Here is a 25860-nt window from a genome sequence, read left to right as displayed (position 1 = left end):
TTAAATGAATAGTTTGCCTGATTCTTTATAAATTCTCCTCTTTCCTTACACCAGACAACACTAAGATAGGCACCAATTGTCGAGCGACTACTTTCCACTTGGCAAAGGTAGAAGAGACTCTTTAGCTATGGTAAGTAGCTTTTCTAGGTAAATGATACTCCAAAATCAAACCATTGTTCTCTAGTCTTGGGTAGTGCCATAGCCTTTATACCATGTTCCTCTGCGATTTTGGGTTAGAGTTCTATGGCTTGAGGGTACACTCAGGCGATCTATTCTATCTGTTTCCTTTCCTCACAAAACTATTTTCTCTCTTGGAGCCCTCGGGTTTATAGCATCCTGCTTTTCTAACTAGAGTTGTATCTTAGCTAGAAATGTTAATAATAATAATAATAATAATAATAATAATAATAACAATAATAATAATAGTAATAATAATAATCAAGGGCATACATTTGCCAATTCTTTAAATTTCTACACATTTATTATTATTACTAACGACATTACAATCCTAGTTGGAAAAGCAAGATGCCACAAGCCTAAGGGCTCCAATAGGGAGAGCAGCCCTGAGGGGAGAGGAAATAAAGAAATAACGAATAAACTATATGTGAAAAGTAAACCCAATTTTATGTATATCAAATATCTTAGATCATTGGACGACCTGGTCACATCATAATCAAATGATGGAAAAGGACAAAGAATCAAATGCATATCATATATGTATTACATAGAGGTCAGTAAAGTCTGGGACAGACTTAACTCCAAAAGGTGGTCAGAATTATGAAAAACTTATGTAACATGTACAAAGAGATAACTGAACGATTATGACAAAGGCTAATATCTAGCTGAGGAAAAAGGATTTTAATAGACCCCAACAAATTAAAATGAGTCAACAACTGAAGACTTGACAGAATAATACTCCAAACAAGGTAGAATGAAAGAATTAAAAATTTCCTCAGGGTAAATTGAACATTAAAAATCTTGTAAGAACCTCAATACATCCATTTTTTGTGCAACGGAAAAAGAAACAAATCAAATATAAATCCAACCCAGAATAATGAATGAGTTGTAAAGTTAAAGAGATACTGTCAATGCAAAGACCAGGATGATGAGGAGCCACCGTCCCTGACCGATTTACAATCATACTTTATGTTTTGTTAATGTTCTGTTTCAGCCCATACAAATCATATGCATATGCAACAATCATGCTTAAGGTATGAAAAGTAATGGGACGAGAACAATATTCAGGGTTATACCTGATAATAACCACTCTTTGCAATCAATTACAAATTTAATAATGATGCTAATAAATAACAAACCTACTCCCATCTGTTTAAATGTGAAAACAAGGGTCTCATGATTAACAGTCAAAGGTAGCACTAAATCACATGAACTCCCTGACAACAATCAAGGAGTTTCTTAATATTATTGGATATTGTAAGATAGTTATCGCATGCTCCAAGGTATTTGTAAAACCCCAAATTGCAAACTAGGGAACAGATGATTGCTTTCACCATGCCCATTTAGACATTTTGCCTAAAACGATTAAAATCTTCAAGTAATATAACAGTTATGGAAATTGGATGGAAATTAGCAGGGTTAAGGCTACCACAAATACATTTACCTAATGGAGTAACATTACCAATTCTCCAACAAGTTAAAAAAGAACTACTACTTACTACCTTGCAAAAAATAACAAACAATTAAGGAGCTAAGAAATCAGCTGTGTTCTTTAAAAAAGGGTAAAATTCCATTTGGTTCTACACCTACATAAGCATCAATATCCAGTAAAAGGTTTTAAATTTCAAGGGACTGAAAAATTAAACTACCATATATTTCATTGAATAAGACAACCTAAGATGAGGTTGAAAATTAAGGCAAATTTTAATGAATTTAGGTTGTATCTATTATATATGACGACTGGTGAATTATAAGACCAACAATGCATAGGCTAGGCTTAGAAATAAAAAAAAAATAATTCAATAAAGGTTATTTTATATCATGCCATTCCTAAATATGTCGCCTAAAATAGAAACCATTGTTTTGTCAACGTTTCATCATCGATTTAAACGAACAACGAACACATTTACACATCAGTGTACGGTTATCTTTTGAAGTAACAGATAACTTACCAAGTATTGGATATGTAATACCGATGTTATTACTAATGTTGTTTTACTTAATTTATCCTTAGAAATTAAAAAATAAAGGATATAAGTAATCTTATATCATGTTTTTCTCAGATACACCGTCTAAAGAAGAAAACATTGTTTTGTTTAGTTTCATCACCAATCATAATGAATATACAAACACATTTTTACACATCCAAGTGATAACTAATGTTACTATGAGCTTCTAGTACAGATCATGTTGCTGTGTTACAAATATTTTACTTGATGTATCCCTAGAAATTCCTACACATCACATAACTTGAAAACAATTTTGTTTGTGTTTGGTCAACAATAACAAATTAGTGCTAATGACAGTATGATAATTTTAGTCTTATATTATTATTATTATCATTATTATTATTACTTGCTAAGCTACCACACGAATTGGAAAAGCAAGATGCTATAAGCCCAAGGGTTCCAACAGGGGAAAATAGCTCAGTGAGGAAAGGAAATCAGGAAATAGATAAACTACAAGAGAAGTAATTAACAATTAAAATAAAATATTTAAAGAACAGTAACAACGTTAAAATAAATCTTTCATATATATACAATTAAAACTTCAAAAAATAAACAAGAGGAAAAGAAATAACATAGAATAGTGTCCCGAGTATACCCTCAAGAAAGAGACCTCTAGCCCAAGACAGTGGAAGACCATGGTACAGAGGCTATGGCACTACCCAAGACAGGAGAACAATGGTTTGATTTTGGAGTGTCCTACCAGAAGAGCTATTTACCATGATAGTTCTAAACTGTTAAAACAATGATTGTATATGCCATTTCTAATTTTTCTTAACTTCAGTTCTGAGTCAGTTTAATTTGTAAACAACTTGTACCCTCATCAACTGTGGAACTATCAGCAAAAAGAAGAAAGTACACGGCTAGTTTTAAATTAAAAGTTACATAAGCACCCAAGAAAGTGAACAATTGTATTGCAGTTACAATGTTCAATATGATAGAGAAGATGGTGCGAGATTGGATAGAGTGAGGATAACTTGAGTCATGGTGGACTTTAAATGAAAATGTATATACTAATCTAAATTTCATTAGTACCTTAACTAACACTACCATTGATTATCAAAATGTTAAAAAAAGGGAAAGATAAAGGTTACTGAGAATGCAACCAAAACTCGGTTTACATTTCGTCAACTGGACTCTTATAGATAAGTTTATTTCATTGTTGATATGGAATATTTCCTCATATAGGCTATTCATCATGAGCTTATGCCAATAATATGTTAAGGTGAATATGGTTTGATTACCTTTATTTTCGGTTATGGTACCAGGGCCTTCGCTAGCATACCAATACATATTACTTGGAATTCAAAGTTTGATTTTTATGTTGGTTGTATAAGATGACCCCTAACTTTCAGGGGTGAATTTTAGGATTTAAAGGTCACCTTACACATGGAAATATACGGTAGTTAATTTAGCTTCAGGAAAATAAGATTAAGTAAGATCAAATTCAGGAAAACAAGATTAAGGAAGATCAAGTGTCTCTTTACTCAGCTAACCATCAAACATACCAGCCAAAAGGGTTTCCTGTTCTTTTGAAAAGTGAGTGGCTGAGCCATCTCCTTTAAGAAAGGAAGAACTGTAAAGTCTGCACAAAAAGAATGTAGATTTAAAAGTAACCTACAATTTGTGTTCCTGGGTTGTACCAGAAAGGGTTTCTAGTATGATCAAATATCATTCCTTTCAGTAAAGCATATACTCTGAGCAACAACTCTTAGAAGACTATACAGTAGTAACTTCGTCAAATTTTATCTGTTACTTTTACAAAGATGATAAGCCTCCCATTTCTCCAAAGAAACACACCTACAGTTCAATCATCATTGAACCAGGATTTGTCCTTCATTTGGTACCTTAATACACAAGAATGGATGAAAATATATGCTTACCAGAATTTTATTTAGAGAGCAACAGGTTCATTTCTTTATACAATTGTGACCAATTCAAATGCAAAAGATAATTCAAAATGACATTCCAGTCTCATTGAGACTAAAAATATCGTACAAGCATATACCACAGACAGTTTGCTGTCTTAATTACTAACGAAACCAAGGCAGGATCAGATGTCTGACCTGGAGGATCAACCATGCTTGTTACAACACCAGGTGAATCAGTGTATCCTAGGTCCAAGCACTTACCAGATTTGTGAATAGCCTCACATAAGAATTACAGAACTTACAGTACTTACTACCTGATTCAGAAGTAAAGATAAAAGCTCTTAAGCCATGGTGATGATAGAGAGAAACAAAATTTAACCACACCCCAAGGTGAGCACTGAAATCACTAGCAAGAACATAGGAGGTCTTTCTATCATCATTTTGTATATTAGCCATTGTGGTAAGAAGACAAGAAATAGTCATTCAAGCCTGGATTCTGATAGATGGAACACAAAAGTTGTTGAGCCAAACTTTTATGACCTGAATCTCACAACATCCCCATTCATAGCAGGATTTTTGACAAGCAGGGTACTCCGCCCATTTTAATTGCCCTACGAATGTCATTCAATTAGAAAAATATTGGTTTCTTAAAATCTGGAACCTGCACGAGTAACTATTTTGAGTAATCTAAGTTTCAGAGCATACTGTAATAGACTATCAACTGTAAGGTCTTTAATATTGCTATACTGTCTAGGAATATTGTAATACAATATTTTGCTTCACATCTACAGAAAAAAATAATTAAAACAATAAAAACAGCTCATCATACTAAAAAACAAACTTAATAATATTGGCAAAAAAATAAAACAAACGGTTATATACAGAGAAAATACAAATGCAGTCCATAAACTTAATAACAGAATGTCGGATAAAATTGGTCAACGTGGCCGAGCCAATACGCCATGTAAGTCTTAGTACCTTCCAGAATTGCCAATTCAACTGAAGGAAGGAGAGTAACAATAGTTTTCAAAATGAATACCATAGAGGAAGATAAAGGACCAGACAGGAAAATGGCAACATCTTCATAAACCACCAAGCATTCTTTGCTGGTTGACTATAATACTAATAAAATTGTCAGAAGTAATCTAACATTAGCATACAATATTGCTAGTAACCTGCTTTTATATTTCATGATCTTACAACAAACCTTATACTTACGTTCGCATTGGATGACATCAAGATTGACCTGTTCCAAAGCTGCTAATGACATCTGTTTGACATCTTCACTAAGAAGCATGTTCATTAAAGACTTAGCAACATGCTGACAGGCAGACATACAGGCAGTCTGTGCTACACGTACCTGAAGGAGCACCAAGTATCATTAGTTTCAGCTTCAATGTGCCAGATTCAGCAAAATTTATAATTGAACCACTAATAACCTTCAATTCAACTGCAACGGCTAATACAATCATCCATATTAACCAATTTATGACAAGAGTTACTCTGAAAAATCTAAAACAACCCTTACCGGCAAGTTCGTAAATGCAGAAAATGTTGAAACTAAAAATGCTATGAGATCAGTAACATAAGAGGAGGAAGTGCCTTGTGGTTCTGCTAACATCCAGTCATATGATGCAAGGTCTAGAAATTCGTCTAACTTGAGTCTCAAGGCAGTATATATTTGCTCTTCAGCTTCCCCTCTTATATCCTTGAACATGGCTTTACCTTGTAGTCTTCCTATACCTGGTATGCTGCTGTCCTCTATACTCCTGTAGGGATATGATAACAACCTGTACACAATTAGGCAAGATTGCCAACAAAATACATAAAAAATTAGGTAGATGTATGATAAAGTCTAAAGCTGTTGAAGAGAAGAATTAAGAAGATAAAATGAAAGGCTTATTTTAATATAAAGTAAAAGGATTAAATTGCAATACCAGCTCAAACACCAACATAATCCAATCTACAATCCAACAGAACAATGATATTTAACCAAACTAAAACAGTTACAGCATTATGCAAACTAAAAAGTTAACTATAACCTCCAGAACTAAAGGTCTTTTTACTGAGAAGAAAGGCATCAATACACAGATTTATCAACAAAATAAATGAGAAACCGTGAAAATATCAAAAAAATAATTCATTGCGAATGAGTTATTTCAAATTTGTCACATGTTGTGATGTCACTTGTCATTGATACCAATGGATTTATTAGAAATAAGCACAAAAATCTTACTAATCTTTTGTTAAACATACATTCTGACTATTATTATGTAATTAGTTGTAATTATTACAGAAATTGTAGTTTTGGTTGCAAACTCAAACGTTATGAGAGTGTAAGAGCAAAAGACGTCAAGATGTCAAGAGGCATAATCATGCAGAATATTTTTCCAACAATACTGTACCACAAAATTATGATGGATTTCCCAAATAAATAATCCTGTATTCTATATGGGGTGATCTGCACCACCAAATATGGAGGTAGGAAGTTGGATTCCTTTGTTAACTTCTGGTTACCTTGTGTATTTGGCTTCTGGCCTTAATCCAATGTTTTCATGTGCAAGGGTGTGGAGATACCTTTAAATTCAGTGGAATTCAAGGATACTAATAAATTCAATCACTCACACTTGGGGAAGAAAAGGATGCCATTAAAATATGTGACAGCCTAATTCACACCTAAAATATTTTACTGATACTGACCAATACTGCTATTGATATTCTTCCAGAGGCAAACTCAGCAACAAGGAATCATTCCTTTCTCATCCACAGCTTTCTTAATGGGTCTGTGATTAGGATAAGTGTGCCAAGTCAGAAAACACTCTTCCTGGCAAAAAGGGTCATGATGGGTGGCCAGATGCTTTACGAAATCTTGAATGGGATTTCAACCTCCCCAAAAACTGTAACGGCTTCATGAGGGTTTAACTTGACCAGCATCAACAGACTATTAAAACCAATAAAAACTTTTTATGTTTTTCAGATGATGAATGCAGAGTGAAAAGTTATCGGATGTTGTACTACTATTCCAGCCATCTAGTCAGTCCTCAAAATTTGCAACACAGGATTGCCTACGTACTCTGGCAAAAACTTGAAAGACCTTCCTATCCTCAGCATGGGTGACTTAGAGAGAGACCATGCAACTCGAGGGTCAAAAAATCTATTTAACGACCTTTTCAAAGGCTCAAACGGGGAAAGCATATAAGTCTTGAGAACTACGGTCACATCCCACTCGGAGGTTGAGGTACCAGGGTAGGTAAGCCTACTTGAAACTCCCGATGAGCATAGAAACCTCCAAGAGGAGGAAAGGTCAACACCCTTCAGTTAAAAAAAACTGTACGCAAGGCTGGACGTACCCTTTGACAGCCACACTGAGAGGGGTTTCTCTTGGCAAATGAAGACAAGGATATTCACAATCTGCTCCCGAGATGGTTCAACAGGATAGGTGCCCTTTCTACAATTCTGATTGAAGAAGGCCCACTTCAGAGGACAACACACTTTTTGATCAGAGGAGATGCTGAATGGTCTCCAACTTGGCGGTACCTATAAAGCAGCAGCACAGCTGATAGAAAAATGTTATTTTCCTTAGTAAAATAAATTTTTGAATATACTTACCCGATGATCATATAGCTGTCAGCTCTGCTGCCCGACAGAAAAAACCTACGGGCGGAATACGCCAGCGATCGCTATACAGGTGGGGGTGTACATCAACAGCGCAATCTGTCAAGTAGGTACTCAAGTACTCGATGTCAACAAAGAACCAATTTTCTCCTCTGTCCACTGGGTCTCTATTGGGGAGGATGGGTGGGTCCTTTAATTTATGATCATCGGGTAAGTATATTCAAAAATTTATTTTACTAAGGAAAATAACATTTTTCATTATTAAACTTACCCGATGATCATATAGCTGATTCACACCCAGGGGGGTGGGTAGAGACCAGCATTACATGTTGACATTATTATGAGCTAAGTATTCCGTATTTTATTTTAGCAGTTATTCAAAATAACAAACATAAAATAAATAAGTACCTGGTAAGGAAGTCGACTTGAACAATTACTCTGCCTTTTTAAGTACGTCTTCCTTACTGAGCCTCGCGATCCTCATAGGATGCTGAGCGACTCCTAGGAGCTGAAGTATGAAGGGTTGCAACCCATAATAAAGGTCCTCATCAAAACCTCTAATCTAGGCATTTCTCAAGAAATGACTTTGACCACCTGCCAAATCAAGTAGGATGCGAAAGGCTTCTTATCCTTCCGGACAACCCAAAACAATAATAAAACATTTCAAGAGAAAGATTAAAAAGGTTATGGAATTAGGGAATTGTAGTGGTGGAGCCCTCACCACTACTGCACTCGTTGCTACGAATGGTCCCAGAGTGTAGCAGGTCTCGTAAAGAGACTGGACATTCTTAAGATAAAAGACGCGAACACTGATTTGCTTTTCCAATAGGTTGCGTCGAATATACTTTGCAGAGATCTATTTTGTTTAAAGGCCACGGAAGTTGCGACAGCTCTAACTTCGTGTGTCCTTACCTTCAGCAAAGCTTGGTCTTCCTCATTCAGATGGGAATGAGCTTCTCGTATTAACAGTCTGATAAAATAGGATAAAGAATTCTCTGACAAAGGCAAAGATGGATTCTTAACTGAACACCATAAAGCTTCAGACGGGCCTCGTAAAGGTTTTTAAATAGAACTTAAGAGCTCTTACAGGACATAATACTCTTTCTAGTTCATTTCAAACCATGCGATAAGTTTGGAATATCGAACGAAATTGGTCAAGGCCGAGAAGGCAGCTCGTGTTTGGCTAGAAAACCAAGTTGTAGAACATGTAGCCGTTTCGGATGAGAATCCGATGTTCTTGCTGAAGGCATGAATCTCACTGACTCTTTTAGCTGTGGTTAAGCATATCAGGAAAAGAGTCTAAAAGGTGAGATCTTTCAGGGAGGCTGATTGAAGCGGTTCGAACCTGTCTGACATAAGGAATCTTAGTACCACGTCTAAATTCCAACCAGGTGTAACCAAACGACGCTCCTTCGTGGTCTCAAAAGACTTAAGGAGGTCTTGTAGATCTTTATTGTTGGAAAGATCTAAGCCTCTGTGACGGAAGACTGATGCCAACATGCTTCTGTAACCCTTGATAGTGGGAGCTGAAAGAGATCGTTCTTTCCTCAGATATAAGAGAAAGTCAGCTATTTGAGTTACAGAGGTACTGGTCGAGGATACGGATACTGACTTGCACCAGTTTCGGAAGATTTCCCACTTCGATTGGTAGATTCTAAGGGTGGATGTTCTCCTTGCTCTAGCAAACGCTCTGGTTGCCTCCTTCGAAAAGCCTCTAGCTCTCGAGAGTCTTTCGATAATCTGAAGGCAGTCAGACGAAGAGCGTGGAGGCCTTGGTGTACCTTCTTTACGCGTGGCTGACGTAGAAGGTCCACCCTTAGGGGAAGTGTTCTGGGAACGTCTACTAGCCATCGAAGTACCTCAGTGAGTTATTCTCTCGCGGGCCAGAGGGAAGCAACTAGCGTCAAACTTGTCCCTTCGTGAGAGGCGAACTTCTGCAGTACCTTGTTGACAATCTTGAATGGAGGGAATGCATATAGATCTAGATGTGACCAATTTAGTAGAAAGGCATCTATATGAACTACTGCTGGGTCCGGGATAGGTGAGCAAACTATTGGGAGCCTCTTGGTCATCGAGGTTGCGAAGAGATCTATGGTTGGCTGGCCCCAGGTGGCCCAAAGTCTCTTGCATACATCCTTGTGGAGGGTCCAATCTGTTGGAATTATTTGTCCCTTCCTACTGAGACAATCTGCTATGACATTCAAGTTGCCTTGGATGAACCTCGTTACTAGTGAAAAGTCTAGACCTGTTGACCAGGTGAGGAGGTCCCTTGCGATCTCGTACCATGTCAGAGAGTAGGTCCCTCCTTGCTTGGAGATGTACGTCAAAGCCGGGTGTTGTCCGAGTTCACCTCCACCACTTTGCCTTAAAGGAGAGACCTGAAGCTTTTCCAGGTCAGACGTACTGCCAGTAGCTTCTTGCAGTTGAAATGCATTGTCCTTTGACTCGAGTTCCATAATCCCGAGCATTCCCTACCGCCTAATGTCGCACCCCAGCCTACATCCGATGCGTCCGAGAAGAGAACGTGGTTGGGAGTCTGAACAGTCAGGGGAAGACCCTTTCTAAGGTTGATAAAGTCCTTTCACCAAGTCAGACCAGACTTTATCTTTCCGGAAACCGGGATCGAGACCGCTTCTAGCGTCTTGTCCTTTTTTCAGTGAAAAGCTAGATGATGCAGAAGAGGACGGAGGTGTAGTCTTCCAAGTGACACAAAAGAACCACGGATGACAGTGTCCTTACCAGACTCATCCACAGCCTGACAGGGCAGCGTTCCTTCTTCAGCATCTTCTGGATGGATGGCAGGGCTGGGGGTTGATCGTCTAGTTCAGCAACGTCCTCATCAGAGGGTTCCTTATCCGAAACTGATGAGGAAACGGCAACGGAGTGGGCAACGTCTGACTCGCTGAATCCGGTCGCACTGGTGGATGCGTGACGGAGCCGGACGCAATATCATGGTACTGCTGCACAGTCTGTGAACTGTCAACCATGGGGACGCGAGGAAGTACAGCGTCAACCCGAAACTGTCTAGACTGTCTGGGTTGTGCAGTCAACACCCTACCGGGTTGCTGAGGTTGACGCACTGCGTCACAACAAGTCACCTCTGCTGGTTGTTGAACGTCTTCCTAGTGACACACTTCAACAACCACCTCCGAGCGTCGCTTAACGTCAACGTGCGACTGGCAACCCACACTGGGTCGCATCGGTGGAGGAACCACCTCAACTGGCGGACGCGAGTAGGATACCTCAGTGTCAACAGGGCGCACAACCAACCGGTAGGAAGGTTGTTGGCCAGAAGGTTCTTCTCCGTAAAAAGTCCTCTATCAAGGACACAAGCTTGGACTGCATGTCTTGCAGCAAAGCCCATTAGGGTCTACGGGAGCAGGTGTGGCAACAGACGGGGTTAGCGACTGAAGCGGAACCATTTACCATCCCTGGAAGCCTTGTTATGCTTTAATTAAAGTCCATAGGAGGCTAAGCAGCTTAAGGCTCCTCTCCAAATGACAGAGTCCTCAAAGGAATATCAGTAGGAGGGAGAACAGCACTTTCTCATCCACAGGAACCTTGTCCGAGAAAAGCTAGGTTATCTCAGTGAGGGTCTCACTGGTGCATAAGCAGCAGACCAGAAGGCAACGTTATGTAACTGCTTGACAGTCTGTGAACTGTCAAAAACTGAACTGTCAACCACAACAGGTGCGTGAGGACATACAGCACTGGTGCATTAGCAGCAGACCAGAAGGCAACGTTATGTAACTGCTTGACAGTCTGTGAACTGTCAAAAAACTGAACTGTCAACCACAACAGGTGCGTGAGGACATACAGCACTGGTGCATTAGTAGCAGACCAGAAGGCAACGTCACGTAACTGCTTGACAGTCTGTGAGCTGGCAACAACCAAAGCTGTGTGGGGAAGCCTCAACTCCTGACTGACTAGTCTGCTGCGGGTGAGTGGCGGTAACCACAGTGGGTTGCGGAGGCTGACGCACCGTGTCAAAACACGGCAGCTTAACTCCACCCTCCTGTTGTTGTGGTAGCTCACGCACGGCAACGGAGTGCTCCGTGCGTCTGTGGGAGTCAGCATGAGTCTGGCAGGGTCGACTGCGCATGGGTGGAGGAGCTCTCACAGCCGGAGTGTGGGAGCAGGCAGCCTCAGCGTCTGCTGGGCGCACAACCGTGGCAGGTTGTAGGCTAACGGGTGCAGCGCCAACCTCTCCGCAGCCGGAGTGTGGGAGCAGGCAGCCTCAGCGTGAGCTGGGCGCACAACCGTGGCAGGTTGTAGGCTAACGGGTGCAGCGCCAACCTCTCCGCAGCCGGAGTGTGGGAGCAGGCAGCCTCAGCGTGAGCTGGGCGCACAACCGTGGCAGGTTGTAGGCTAACGGGTGCAGCGTTAACCTTCTCCGCACGAAACTCCTGCATAACCGCAGCTAACTGAGTCTGCATAGACTGCAGTAAAGACCACTCAGGGTCTACAAAAGCGGCAACAGACGGAGCTACTGTCCGTTGTGACTGAGGGTCTAAAACAGCGGGTGCGGCAACAGACGGAGTAACTGCCTGTTGCGGTACCACCTTGCCTCTCTTGGGAGGTGTGCAGTCGTCGGACGACTGCAGCGAGTCCGAACTGACCCAGTGGCTACACCTGGGCCGTTGGACTTGCGCGGAAGGGACCGACTTGCACTTAATAAGCTGCGAGACCTTGGTCCAAGGTTTCTTACGAGAAACCTCTTCTGCAGACGAGAAGTAAATGGGCTCTCTCGTCTTTGTGTGGGTGGGGCGATCTTGGGTAGATACGCCCGAAACCACGGAGGGAAAAACGTCTGTTCGCTGATCAAGGCCTGAGGAACCCATAAGTCGTTCGACATTACTTCTCCCCTGGGCTTGGGAGCTTGCAAGAGGTCCCGGACTAGGTGAACGACAGGCACGAACAGACGAACCCTCGGACGCAACACTGTAACACTGCGCATATCACTTTACCACTGATTTTCTGTTTTGCACTTATTTCACTGAAATCGAAACTTTACTGATTTCTACCTGAAACACGCAATACTACCCTTCATTAAAAAGTAGTAATTGCGAAAACAGTCGTATAATGCAACAGAAAACATATATAAAGATAAAGAATTCAGTGGCTGGGAAAGAGACTAAACACTAGATCAAATAAACTACGTTTACAATCTCTCACCGCACATAGCCTGGGAACAAGAATAAAACCCTAGAAACGTTTTACCTTCTTCCCCTACAGCGACTAGGGAGGAGAGTAAAACGAGAACAACGTTACCCGCTTGAACGAAACGTTTTATCTCATCTCTCTCCCTCCGTCTCTATCTCTCTCTTTCTCTCTAGATTTCGCACCTGAGAGAAGAGCCCAATTATATATCGTCAAAACATATGATTTGCTAAAGGAAAAAACTGAAAGGTTTTCCAAATAAAAAGTTCCTTTAATTTAGAATTTAAACCATTTAAGCTAAGAAATAATGAACGAAACGCTAGAATAGGTTTACTCTTACTGCAAAGTGAAACCGTGATACACTCTCTCTCTATCGTAACGATAGAGCGCAAGTTGAACGTCCTGAACGTCAACAACTGCGTAGACTAAAAAACTAAACGTTAGTTCATCTTTGAAAACAGTACGAGACTATCAAAGAAATTCTTTCATAAAACATTAAATTTAAAAAGTTTTAAATTCTTTAAAGGTTAAATACGATATAACGGGCTCAACGTTGATTAACCTCGGTTCCAAGTCAGGACCGCCTACTAAAAGGAAAGGTCGCAAATAAACAAAACATAAAAATTTATTTTTATATGTTTATAATAAAAGGAAAGTTAATCGAATAGGCCTAATAAAGGCGGAGAGATATAAAATATAAAGATCTATAACGTGTTAAGCAAAATTACTAAAAACCTAAACACACTTCCGTCTAAGGGAAGGGTCGGCCATTTAAAAGTGAAAGAGAGTCCATACTCTCTTTGTCACCAAAATAAAATCTATCCAAAACGAGTTCAAGTTTTGAAATGAAGATAAAACCCCTGCATAGCGAAAGCTCAAAACTGGAATAGTGTACTTCACCAAATCGTTGTGAAAACAAATCCAGTTAGTAACAGCGTATTTAGTAGGTCTTGCCAGTGGCACGACAGAGAGAAAATTGGTTCTTTGTTGACATCGAGTACTTGAGTACCTACTTGACAGATGGCGCTGTTGATGTACACCCCCACCTGTATAGCGATCGCTGGCGTATTCCGCCCGTAGGTTTTTCTGTCGGGCAGCAGAGCTGACAGCTATATGATCATCGGGTAAGTTTAATATTGAAAAATGTGGACTATTGGGGTAGTTCTCGGGGGACCACTACTAGACGTGCTAATAGATCAGGGTACCACTCACCATGTGGCTATCTAGAAATCACCATGATCATCCTGCAGACTGGCGCATATATATATATATATATATATGCATGTATGTATGTATGTATGTATGTATGTATATATATATACTGTATATATATGTATGCATATATATATATATATATGCATGCATGTATGTATGTATGTATATATATATATATATATATATGTATGCATGTATGTATGTATGTATGTGTGTTTGTGTATATATACACATACATACATACATACATATATATATATATATATATTTATATATATTTATATATTTATGTATATATATATATTTATATATATATATATATATATATAATATATATATATATAATATATATATATATAGTTTAAATATTCACATATATATACTGTACATTTATATATGTATATATATATAATATATATATATATATATATATAATATATATATATATATATATATATACTGTATATATATATATATATATTTATATATATATATATATACATATATATATATATATTTATATATATATATATATATATATACATTTATATATATATATATATATATATTTATATATATATATATATATATACATATATATATATATATATATATTTATATATATATACATATATACCTATATTTATATATATAATATATATATATATATATATACATATGTTTATATATATATATATATATATATGTATATATATTTATACGTATACACACACACACACATATATATATATAATATATATATATATATATATATACTATAGTCTTGTTATCAAATTCAAAGATAGAAAATTAACTATATTTATGTACTTTATTTGCTGGACCGAAGGAGGGTAATTGCCACCATTTCAATTGTTTTGGTTCCTCACAACAGGGCGAATACGTTAATCAGCTGAGCTGAGGCGCGCGACACACAAACACACACACACTCTCTCTCTCTCTCTCTCTCTCTCTCTCTCTCTCGTACATATACATTACACAAAACACTCACAGTGCAGTTAAATATATAGTACAGTAGATTTTACCATAAATATTAATTATAGTACACAATAAAATACCCTACTGTAACCTACATTTTTAAACTAATTCTGATGCAATCTATTTCTGATACAAGAGTGTACAATACTGAGATATTCGTTTATGAATTAGTAGCCTTGAATATACTGGTGGGAAAAGTATACAGTACACCATAGTAAATGAATTTAATTTATTATAAAAAAAGGTTTACTTTAATGTATATATTAAAAGACTATTTACCATGATGAAGTATTGGATCGTCACAGCCAACGGTATCAGCTGATCAAATGAGGCATGGCACTCTTACCCGTACAACTACATTACACAGAATACACTCGGTGCAGTCAAATATATACAGAACATTTTCCTGTAAATATTAAAGTAAACAATAAAATATCCTACTATAACTTATGTTTTTATACCAATTCTCATGTGATCCATTTCTGATGTCATAGTGTACTATACTGAAATATTCGTTTTTAAACTAGTATTGTAATGTCGTCGTCAGAATGTGCTCGTATCCAAATATCATAGTTTTCAGTCACAATAGAAGGGCGAAAAGAGGAGAGGGTCATAGTATGTTAATTATTGTTAGGGTGGTGAACTTTCTTAAGGCTTGTAAGACCAATTTGTGAGCTAAATAATCAAGGGTATTGATCACACTGAATTGTGGTGGTGTTTGTAGTTGATTTGCTCTTTCTGTCTGTTGCTGTAGTTTAGCTAACAGGTTGGCTCTTCTATTCTCTTCAAAGAGGTCTGTGTCCATTTTAACTTTGCTTCTCCACTCGTTCCTGTTGCTTGCTGAAGCTTCGAAGGTGTTGGGGTCTATAAAGTATTAGCTTCCTTGAGGGATTTCTCAAGTTGGTCTTTAAATCAAAGCAAAGGGTGGCCTCTAGGGCAATCACCTGTATTTAACTCATTGAACAGTATTTCCTTTGTGGTCTTGTGTCCTCCATGAGTATCACATGGCCAGACCATCTTAGGCAGTGTTTCATGATCATGGCCTCGATGCTGGTAACGTCGGCTCTTTCTAGAACTGCTGTATTGGCCACATAGTCGTTCCATTTGATTTTCATTATTGCTCTCAGTTTTTTCTAGTGGAGTTGTTCCCGCTTTTTTAGGCCCCTACTATAAGGGGTCAAAGTCTCCCATGCATATAACAGGGTAAATACTACAATGGCATTACAGGCTTATATACCATCACCTTTGTATGGGTGATTAGGTCTTTGTTAATGAACACCCTAGAGGATGGTCTCCCATATGCAATGCGGTCAGATTTTAACCTGTTTTCAATCTATTTGGAGGAAATGCTCTGGATGGAAAGGATGCTTCCTGGGTATGAGAAGTGTTTAATGCATTCCATGGTGGTTCCATCCATGGTGATGTTAGTTACTGATGGATTTTCCCCTGATCTTGACTGGGTCAACATCTTAGTTTTGGCCTTGTTAAATGTTAGGCCAAAACATGTAGGCAGCATGGAAACTATACACAGAGTCTTAGAGTTCTGCTTGGGTGTGGGCTACGGCAGCGTAGTCATCTGCATACTGTAGTTCCATCACATTGGTGTTGGTGTTGCGCTGGGATTTGTCTTGCTAATATGAAAATTCCTCCATCTAATCTGTATTGTATGTCAATCCCTGGGTTGTTGTGAGGTACTTCATATACTGTGGGATGGCAGATAAGTATAAAGGGAGAAGGGTCAGCACTAATACACATCCTTGTCTTAGTCAACATGTGATTGGGAAGGGGCCTTAAAGGTTGCTTTGGTGGATTAATTAAGCTGCCATCCCATCATATACGCCTTTGATCAAGTGAACAAAAGGTTCAAGATTCCGAAGCGATCGAGAACAGACCACATGGCTGTTATTTGCAGTATGCTTTTTTGAGGTCATAGAAAATTAGGAATATGGGGTTTTGCTGTTCTTTATATTTTTTCTGTAGTTGGTGAGCACAAAAAATTCTGTCTATAATTCCTCTAGAAGAGCAGAAACCACACAGGGATTCTGGCGGGATTGTTTCTGCTACATTTTGTAATCTATTTAGTAGGTTCCTTGCCAAGACCTTCCCTGCAATTGATTGCAAGGATATCCCTCTATAATTCCCATTTTCTCTTTCTATCTCTTTTTGAAGATGGTGACAAGGAGTGCGCTTTCCAATCATTGAGGGCTTGTTTTTCATCCAATGCTTTTACTATGAGGGAGTGAAGACAATTCTTTTGGACTAAACTGCCAAGGGTCAGAAGTTCAATGGGAATGTTGTTGGGTCAGAAGTTCAGTGAGAATGTTGTTGGGTCAGAAGTTCGGTGGGAATGTTGTCCGTAATATACTGCTGGGAAAAGTATACAGTACAACAAAGTAAATTAATTCTATTAATAAAAAAAGGTTTGCTTTACTGTACACACGAATAGACTATCATGATAAAACATTGCACAACCGTCCATCTACATACGCTCATACACTCTCTCTTCCATACATCTACATTGTACTGTATTATATATAAAACAATGATATAATATAACACATTTTTAAACCATTTTTGTACGGTGAAGGAGATATGATGGAGACGGGTTATTACTATTATTATTATTATTATTATCATTATTGTTATCATTATAATAATTAATATAAGCTACGCTATACCATAGGTGGAAAAACATGATGCTATAAGCCCAAGGGCTCCATTAGGGAAAAATAGCCCAATGAGGAAAGGAAACAAGGAAATAAAATACAAAAGTAGTAATAAAAATTCAAATAAATATTTCACAAACAGTAACATCAAATTAGATCTTTCATATATAAACTATATAAATTTGAAAAAAAAAAAAAAACAGGAGGACGAGAAATAAGATAGAACAGCGTGCCAAAATGTACCCTCAAGCAAGAAAACTCTAACCCAAGACAGTGGAAGACTATGGTACAGAGGCTATGGCACTACTCAAGACTAGAGAACAATGGCTTGATTTTGGAGTGTCCTTCACCTAGAAGAGCTGCTTACCTTAGCTTAAGTCTCTCTTCTACCCTTAACAAGAGGAAAGTAGTGACAGAATAATTAAATTGTAGTAGTTAGGCCTTAAGTGAAGAAGAATTGTTAGGTAAACTCCGTGTTCTCAGGTGTACGAGGGCAAAGGAGAATGTGGAACTACTCGGTGAATATGTAGGCAAAGACAAAATGAGCCATAACCAGAAAAAGGGATTCAATCTAGTAATATCTGTGCAATATTTGCCTTCTTGTCACCACTATCTGGTTTCTTGATAAAGGTTACTTTCCTTTCCACTAAAAATGCTTACCATTTTTCATACTACTAGCAGTATCGCAACTAATCTTGGGCTTCATTGCACTACCACTAGCAATCTGCTTATCAGCCATAGTTAACGTTGTTGTAATTTACGGTAATAAGACAAAAATAGGGCGAATGTAATACACACAAACACAGCTACAACGATCACAATAGAAAGCACAATAGATTTTGAATAAAGCGGTTCAATATCTTGCTAACATAAGGAAGAAGAAAATTCGCTCTATCAAGAGTTCAGAAGAGGGTAATATCGGTAGTGCAGAGAGTGAAAAAGCGATGGCCATGCCTGACACAAGCCAAAAGAAGCAAGACATTGAACAAAAGGATCTTCTCGTTTATGAGTAAATTATGATAAATAACTTTGTTTTTGTTTATTAATAACCAAAAAGAAACATAAAATTCATAATAATAAAGATCTATTAATATTGTATTTGTAAAAATACCAAGAAAAACTTTGAACGCCCTCTGACATTCACTCACTTTTTTGTTTGTAATTCTCGTTTTCGGCAAGAATTTTATCATTTCCATGAGGAAAAGACAATTTCAACATCTTGCTAACATAGGTAGTAGGTTGGCCAGAGCACCAGCCGCCCGTTGAGATACTACCACTAGAGAGTTATTGGATCCTTTGACTGGCCAGACAGTAATATATTGGATCCCTCTCTCTGGTTACGGCTTATTTTATCTTTGACTATACATATACCGAATAGTCTGGCCTATTCTTTACAGATTCTCATCTTTCCTCATACACCTGACAACAATGAGATTACTAAACACTTCTCCACCCAAGGGATTAATTACTGTACAGCAATTGTTCTGCGTACTTTCCTCTTGGTAAGGGTAAAAGAGACTCTTTAGCTATTGTAAGCAGCTCTTCTAGGAGGACACTCCAAAATTAAACCATTGTTCTCTAGTCTTGGGTAATGCCATAGCCTCTGTACCATGGTCTTCCACTGTCTTGGGTTAGAATTCTCTTGCTTGAGAGTACACTCAGGCACACAATTCTATTTTTTTTTCTTTTTTTTTTCTCTTCTTGTTTTTTTCTAAATGGTGTGTTGAGCAGGCTTAAATAGAAGGGCCATGGATGCCTGGTGGTTTATCAAGAAGTTGTCTTTTCCTTATCTGATTCTTTTTCTTCTCAAAACCATCCTTACTGTCCTCCTAGAAGGTATTTAGCCTTGCATGGTGTATCGGCTCCTCCATGTTGACCAGTTTTTCCGACTTTTTACTATAGTCTATGGGTTTGATGAATCACTTTATTTATAATTCTGTACATATTGTTTTTGTTATAATTCTTGTTAATCTAGTTTTTAAGTATGATGTCTCTTTTTTTATTAATATTAATTCTTATGCTGTCTGGAGACATTGAGTGAAATCCGGGACGACCAGTACGTCCTAGATTTCGTCAATGTCATCTTCTGTATTGCAATATTCGTGGTCTTCATGCAAATATTCAATTCCTTACAGTTGTATCCAGACAGTATGATATTCTTTTGTGCTCAGAAACTTTGGTTTCTAATATGAGGCACTCATCAGAGCTCCTTATAACTGGTTTTAAGAAGCCAATAATGTTGAAACATAATGCCATCCCTAGAGCCAGGGGAATCGCGGTGTATATTAGGGCCGAGTACCCTGCTTTTCATAAGTCCTGCTATGAATATGGATGTCATGTGATTCAGGTAATAAAAGTTTGAGGTAGGCATTACAACTTTTATGTGTGTTTGATATACCGGAATCCAGACATGGATGATTCTATCTTCGATTGCCTTCTTACCATTATGGCTAAGATACAAGATGATGATAGAAAGGCTTCTTTTGTCTTTGTTGGTGATTTTAATACTCACCACAGGGATTGGTTAAGTTATCTCTCCTACCGATCGCCATGGCTTAAGAGCTTTACACTTTGCCTCTCAATCAGGCTGTGAGCAAATCATAATTGAAGCAACTCACAGGTCTGGTAATTGCTTGGACCTCGTATACACCGACTCCCCTGGCGCTATAACTAGTAAGATTGGTTCTCCAGTCGGGACATCTGATCATGCCTTGATTTCATTAGTAGTGAAGACTGAGCAGCCTGTCCCTGATGTATCATACTCTTGTTAAATTTATATGAAATCTCAAGCAGACTGGAATGGGATTTTGCATGATCTTTAGTGCTTGAATTGGTCACAATTATATAGTAGTGTTAATCCTGTTGTTCCTTTGAATGAGAATCTAGTCAACATAATTGATAGGCGTATCCCTTCTCGTGTGCTAAGTTACCGAATGAAGGACAAACGTGGTTCAATGATGATTGTAGATGTGCTTATTTGGAGAAGTAGGATGCCTATCATCTTTGGAAGGGTAACAGATAAGATTTGACCTGGAATAACTATACTCAGCTAAGAGCTTTTGCTCAGAGTTTATGCCTCAACTGAAAAGGAATACAATTTAACCATAAAAGAAACCCTTTCTGGTACAACTCGGGAACACAAATGGTGGTCTACCCTTAAATCTGCACTCTTTGGTGTAGATGCAACAGTTCCTCCTTTACTTAAACCAGATGGCTCAGTCACTCACTGTCCAAAGGAAAAGGCAACCCTTTTGGCAGATGTTTATGACAGTAAACAGAGTAATGAGAAACTCGAACTTCCTCATTCCTGTTTTCCTGAGGCTAAACTAATTAGTTTAGCTTTTCGATCTCGGGAAATTAAAGCTCTGATGATAGACCTGGATGCTTATGGAGGTGTAGACCCAAATGGTATTTTTCCTTTGTTTTTTATAAAGACTGGAGATTTCTTAGCTCCAAAACTGTCTGTTATTTTGCACAAGTTAGCAAGAAGAGGAGCTTTTGGTACTTTTTGGAGAATTGGTAATGTTACTCCTCTATGTAAATGTGTTTGTGACAGCTCAAGTCCAACTGATTACCGCCCAGTTTCCATAACTCCCATATTATCTAAAGATTTTGAACGTCTTCTGGCAAAACATCTTAATAGGTTTGCTGAAGGTAATCATCTGTTCCCTAGTTTGCAATTTGGTTTTCGTAAAGGCCTTGGAGCATGTGATGACCTTCTTACAATCTCCATTGCTGTACAGAAATCCCTTGATTGTGGTCAGGAAGTTCGTATGATTGGCCTTGATTTTAGTGCTGCCTTTGACCGTGTTAATCATGAGGCCCTTGTTTTCAAACTCAAACAGTTGGTAGTGGGTGGGTCGTTTCTTAGCATTATTATTGATTTTTTAAGTAATAGATCTCAAAGAGTTGTTTTTGATGGGCATCATGGTGAGTATAGGAATGTGATATCTAGTGTTCCACAGGGTAGTGTTCTTGGCCCATTACTTTTCATACTATATACACATGTCATGTGGTTTGGCCTGGAAAACAAGCTTGTTGCATATGCAGATGATGCTATTCTCTTTGCATCAATTCCATCCCCTGAATGTAGATCTGGGGTTGCTAAATCCCTTAATAGAGATCTAGCTAAAATTAGTGCATGGTGCAAATTATGGGGTATGAAGTTGAATCCTAACAACACTCAAAGTATGATTGTAAGTAGGTCAAGGACAGTGGCTCCTCAACATCCGGATCCCCGTATGGATAATGTTTAACTTCGTATGACTATTTTAAAATTTTAGGTGTGATTCTCGACAGCAAATTTACATTTGAGAAACACATTAGGTCTATGTCTTTTTCCATTGCTCAAAAATTGGCTTATTGAGAAAGTCTTTCAAGATTTTCAGTGATCAATCTATTTTGAAGAAGTGTTTTAATTCTTTCATTCTACCTTGTTTTGAGTATTGTTCTCCTGTCTGGTCTCCAGCTACTGATTCTCATCTTAATATGTTGGACAGAAATGGTCTATTAAAACTTCTTATTCCTGATCTAGATATTAATCTTTGGCACCACAGTTCACTTAGTTCATTATGCATGTAGCATAGGATTTTTCATAACTCTAACCATCCTTTACATTCAGATCTTCCCGGACAATTTCATCCTGTTCGTAATACTAGGCAGGCAGTTCTTCTCCATCATGAGGCTCAATACTACACAGTATTCTAGGAGTTTTATTCCAGCTGTGACCAAGTTGTGGAATGACCTTTCTAATAGGGTAGTTGAATCAGTAGACGTTCAAAAGTTCAAAGTTGCAGCAAACGTTTTCATATTGAACAGGCTGACATAAATGTTTTTATAGTTTATAAATGACACATCTGTTTTGACGTTGTTACTGTTTTTAGAATGATTTATTGTTAATTTGTTCTCATCATCTATTTATTTCCTTATTTCCTTCTCTCACTAGGCTATTTTTCCCTATTGGAGCCCTTGGGCTTATAGCATCTTGCTTTTCCAACAAGGGTTGTAGCTTGGCTAGTAATAATAATAATAATAAGGAATAAGAAAATTTTCTCTATTAAGGGTTGAGAGAGAGAGAGAGAGAGAGAGAGAGAGAGAGAGAGAGAGAGAGAGAGAGAGAGAGAGAGAGAGAGAGAGAGAGAGAGAGAGAGAGAGGGGGGGTGGGCTCTTTGCCTCACAGGAGCCAAACAAAGCAAGGTTTTGAGCAAAAGGATCTTCATTTATAATCAAATTATGATATATAACTTTGTTTTCTTTTATTAACACCCAAGAAAGATTCATAATAATCATGATTTAATAATACTGTCTTTGTAACAATACAAAGGAAAACTTTGAACGCCCGTATCTCAAAACTATAGTTATTGACCTTCAAATTCAATACTCTCTCTTAGTTTTAAAGATATAGCTTTGAAATTTGGTATATAACTTAGAAATACATTATGAAACAATGAAATGAAGTGCTTTTTTCCAATTTATGTTTCATATTTTTTTCTTAATATTTTCCCTGATTTTTAGGGTTTATCTTTTTTTACTATAAGGAAAAAATTCATATCTGGCAAAAATATAACTTTTAGAAAAAAAAAAAACTTCATATTATTGGAGGACTATATCAGGTCTATATAGGGCAGTAATCCCAGATTTAGTAATAATTATCAAGGGATGAGATAATTTGAAAAACACTAATTTTCAAGATAAATCACCCTCGCGTCACAAAACCGAAGGTCAGAGGCAAAAATCCTATGCAGTTTGGAGATGTCTTGAGACACCTTATTAAGTGGTATGAATGCCAATGTCCTGTCGTTAAAAATTAGCATTAGCCGGCTGTCCCCCTTACTTATCAAAATTAATTATTTCAATAAATTAATTTCCAGTGAACAAGTGATTGTATAATTTTTCAAAGTGTCTTTTGTCTTAGTCTACACTTTAGTTCATATTTAATATTTAGAGTGACTAACTTTCGGCGTTGATTTTTCCTGCAATGCTGTTAACTTTTCATAGAATATATATATTTTTGTAAAGTGTGTACTACTCCAATCACCAATATTTTTTGCTATGATTTGCTCGTATTGTCTAACTAAGAGTCGAAGTAAGAGGTGGGTTTTAGAATAATTCATTTAACTAATCACCCAGTTTTGGTTTTGAGTGTAACTTAGGAGACCTTAGGATATTCAGTGTTCATATATATTGATGTCTGGGAGTTGCATAATATTTTCAGAGCTCGGATTTTTCAAGTATAACAGTTTTATATAAAATTAATCCAGGTGAATTTTGGAGCTCTGGAATTTGTGTATTTCGTCAGCCAATATATATATTTTAACACGCCCCAGTTACTGTACTATACCGACACCCTATAAGGGTGAGCGAGCTGGGTATATTCCTAGCATTCCATGCAACTTTTTTCTCTGGTATATTTAGCAGTATTTATACCTTAGAAATGGTGCTTTAAGGAGCATTTCACTGGGCGACACAGGTCCCTCGCCCAGAAATCGATTTTTCCTTCGTCAAAATCCCTTATATATATATATACATATATATATAAATGTATATAAATATACACATTATACATACATATATAAAGTGTATATACATACTTATTTACATATACTGTATATATAAATATACACACACACATACACACACACACATATATATATATATATATATATATATATATATATATATATATATATATATATATATATATATATATATATATATGCATATATACATACAGTATATTTATTTTTATATATATATATATATATATATATATATATATATATATATATATATATATATATATATATATATATATATATATATATACACACACACACACACATATATATATATATATATATATATATATATATGTGTGTGTGTGTGTATGTATGTATGTATGCCAGAATATGACGTCACAAGACAAGCGACGTAAACTACAAAGAATAACTTGCAAAATATGTAAACCCATTTTCTTTTTTCTTGCAAGAAATTAAAGAAAATACTAACTTATCAAGCAAAAGTAATTCATTTTCATAATATGAAAGGAAATATATTATTTTTAAGAAAATATCTGTCCCATTAGTGTACTTTCTTTACATAAATATCGATCTATTATCAGAGATTAAATAAAACTAGCGTATAGTCAAATCAACACTACGTAGTACTCAAAACAACAGATACAGACCCACAAAATACTTTGTATCGTTACTTGATATTTCGATAATGGGAATACTAATACCAATCGTCAGCCTTTTGGAAAGAAATCACTGTATTGCCGGGTAGCTTACAGATAGTAATATGACATCACCAGACATATGATATGAACTCGACATATATTAAAACTTTTCTTAAAGTACTTTTTACTGAAAATGGATACTTTATATTATCAATAAAAGAAAATCATAATTTACCTAGATAAATCAGTTATTTTTATACAAGAAAATAGATTATTTCCAAGGAAATATTTGTCCTATTAGCGTACTATTTCCCATAGACTTGTGACGTCATCACCCTGAAAAAAATGGTCTAAAGTCGAATCATCCTAAGTCGCATATGTCTTAAGTTGATGATTACCTGTGTATGTATATGTATATGTATATCTATATGTATATCTATATCTATATACAAAATATATATATATATATATATATATATATATATATATATATATATTAATATATATATATATATATATATATATATATATATATATATATATATATATATATATATATATATATATATATATATATATGGCTGAAATCCATCTACAATAGGAATGATCCTGAGTCATTTCAGGAAAACTTTAATTAGCAGACAGAAATAAGCTTCCTTGGAGAGTTTTTTATAAAGAGGCCTTTGGTACTAGTACGTCAAGAGGAAGCTCAAAACGACCTTTAAGAAAGAAAAGTAGCAGCAATGAAGAAAATACATAATCAAATTTAGAAAATACTAAACGTAAAGTGTAAAAAAATACAAAATTAGAAAGATAAAAAAAGGAAATTTATTTTGAAGTTTATCAAGTTGTGTCAATATTTTCCACCCTTTATAAATGTGTTTCCAAAAATCAAGTGTTAATGTTTTCTGCCATTTATGAATATTTTTTAAGGGTAAGCGTATGTTTTCTGCCACTTGTTAACGTTTTCAGTTCTA

The 25860-nt window shown here is 36.8% G+C and overlaps 1 protein-coding gene across 5 annotated transcripts in view; it reads right to left on the bottom strand.

Annotated features, from left to right (window-relative positions):
- Sec15 (exocyst complex component Sec15) overlaps positions 1-25860 on the bottom strand; it is a 205926-nt gene that overhangs the window by 4868 nt on the left and 175198 nt on the right. For 4 of the 5 annotated variants that reach the window (XM_068385390.1, XM_068385403.1, XM_068385419.1 and 1 more), the window contains exons 12-13: positions 5583-5844; positions 5273-5414 (exon numbers count right to left, since the gene is read on the bottom strand). In XM_068385390.1, the coding sequence (XP_068241491.1) occupies positions 5273-5414; positions 5583-5844 (404 nt within the window). The remainder of the gene's footprint in view (positions 1-5272; positions 5415-5582; positions 5845-25860) is intronic. The other variant, XM_068385397.1, reaches the window with a different exon arrangement.

This window comes from Palaemon carinicauda, chromosome 1, assembly GCF_036898095.1.
Source record: "Palaemon carinicauda isolate YSFRI2023 chromosome 1, ASM3689809v2, whole genome shotgun sequence".
NCBI classification, from domain to species: domain Eukaryota; kingdom Metazoa; phylum Arthropoda; class Malacostraca; order Decapoda; family Palaemonidae; genus Palaemon; species Palaemon carinicauda.
The sequence above is the reverse complement of the archived record's forward strand: the minus strand, read 5'-3'. Positions and strand labels throughout refer to the sequence as shown.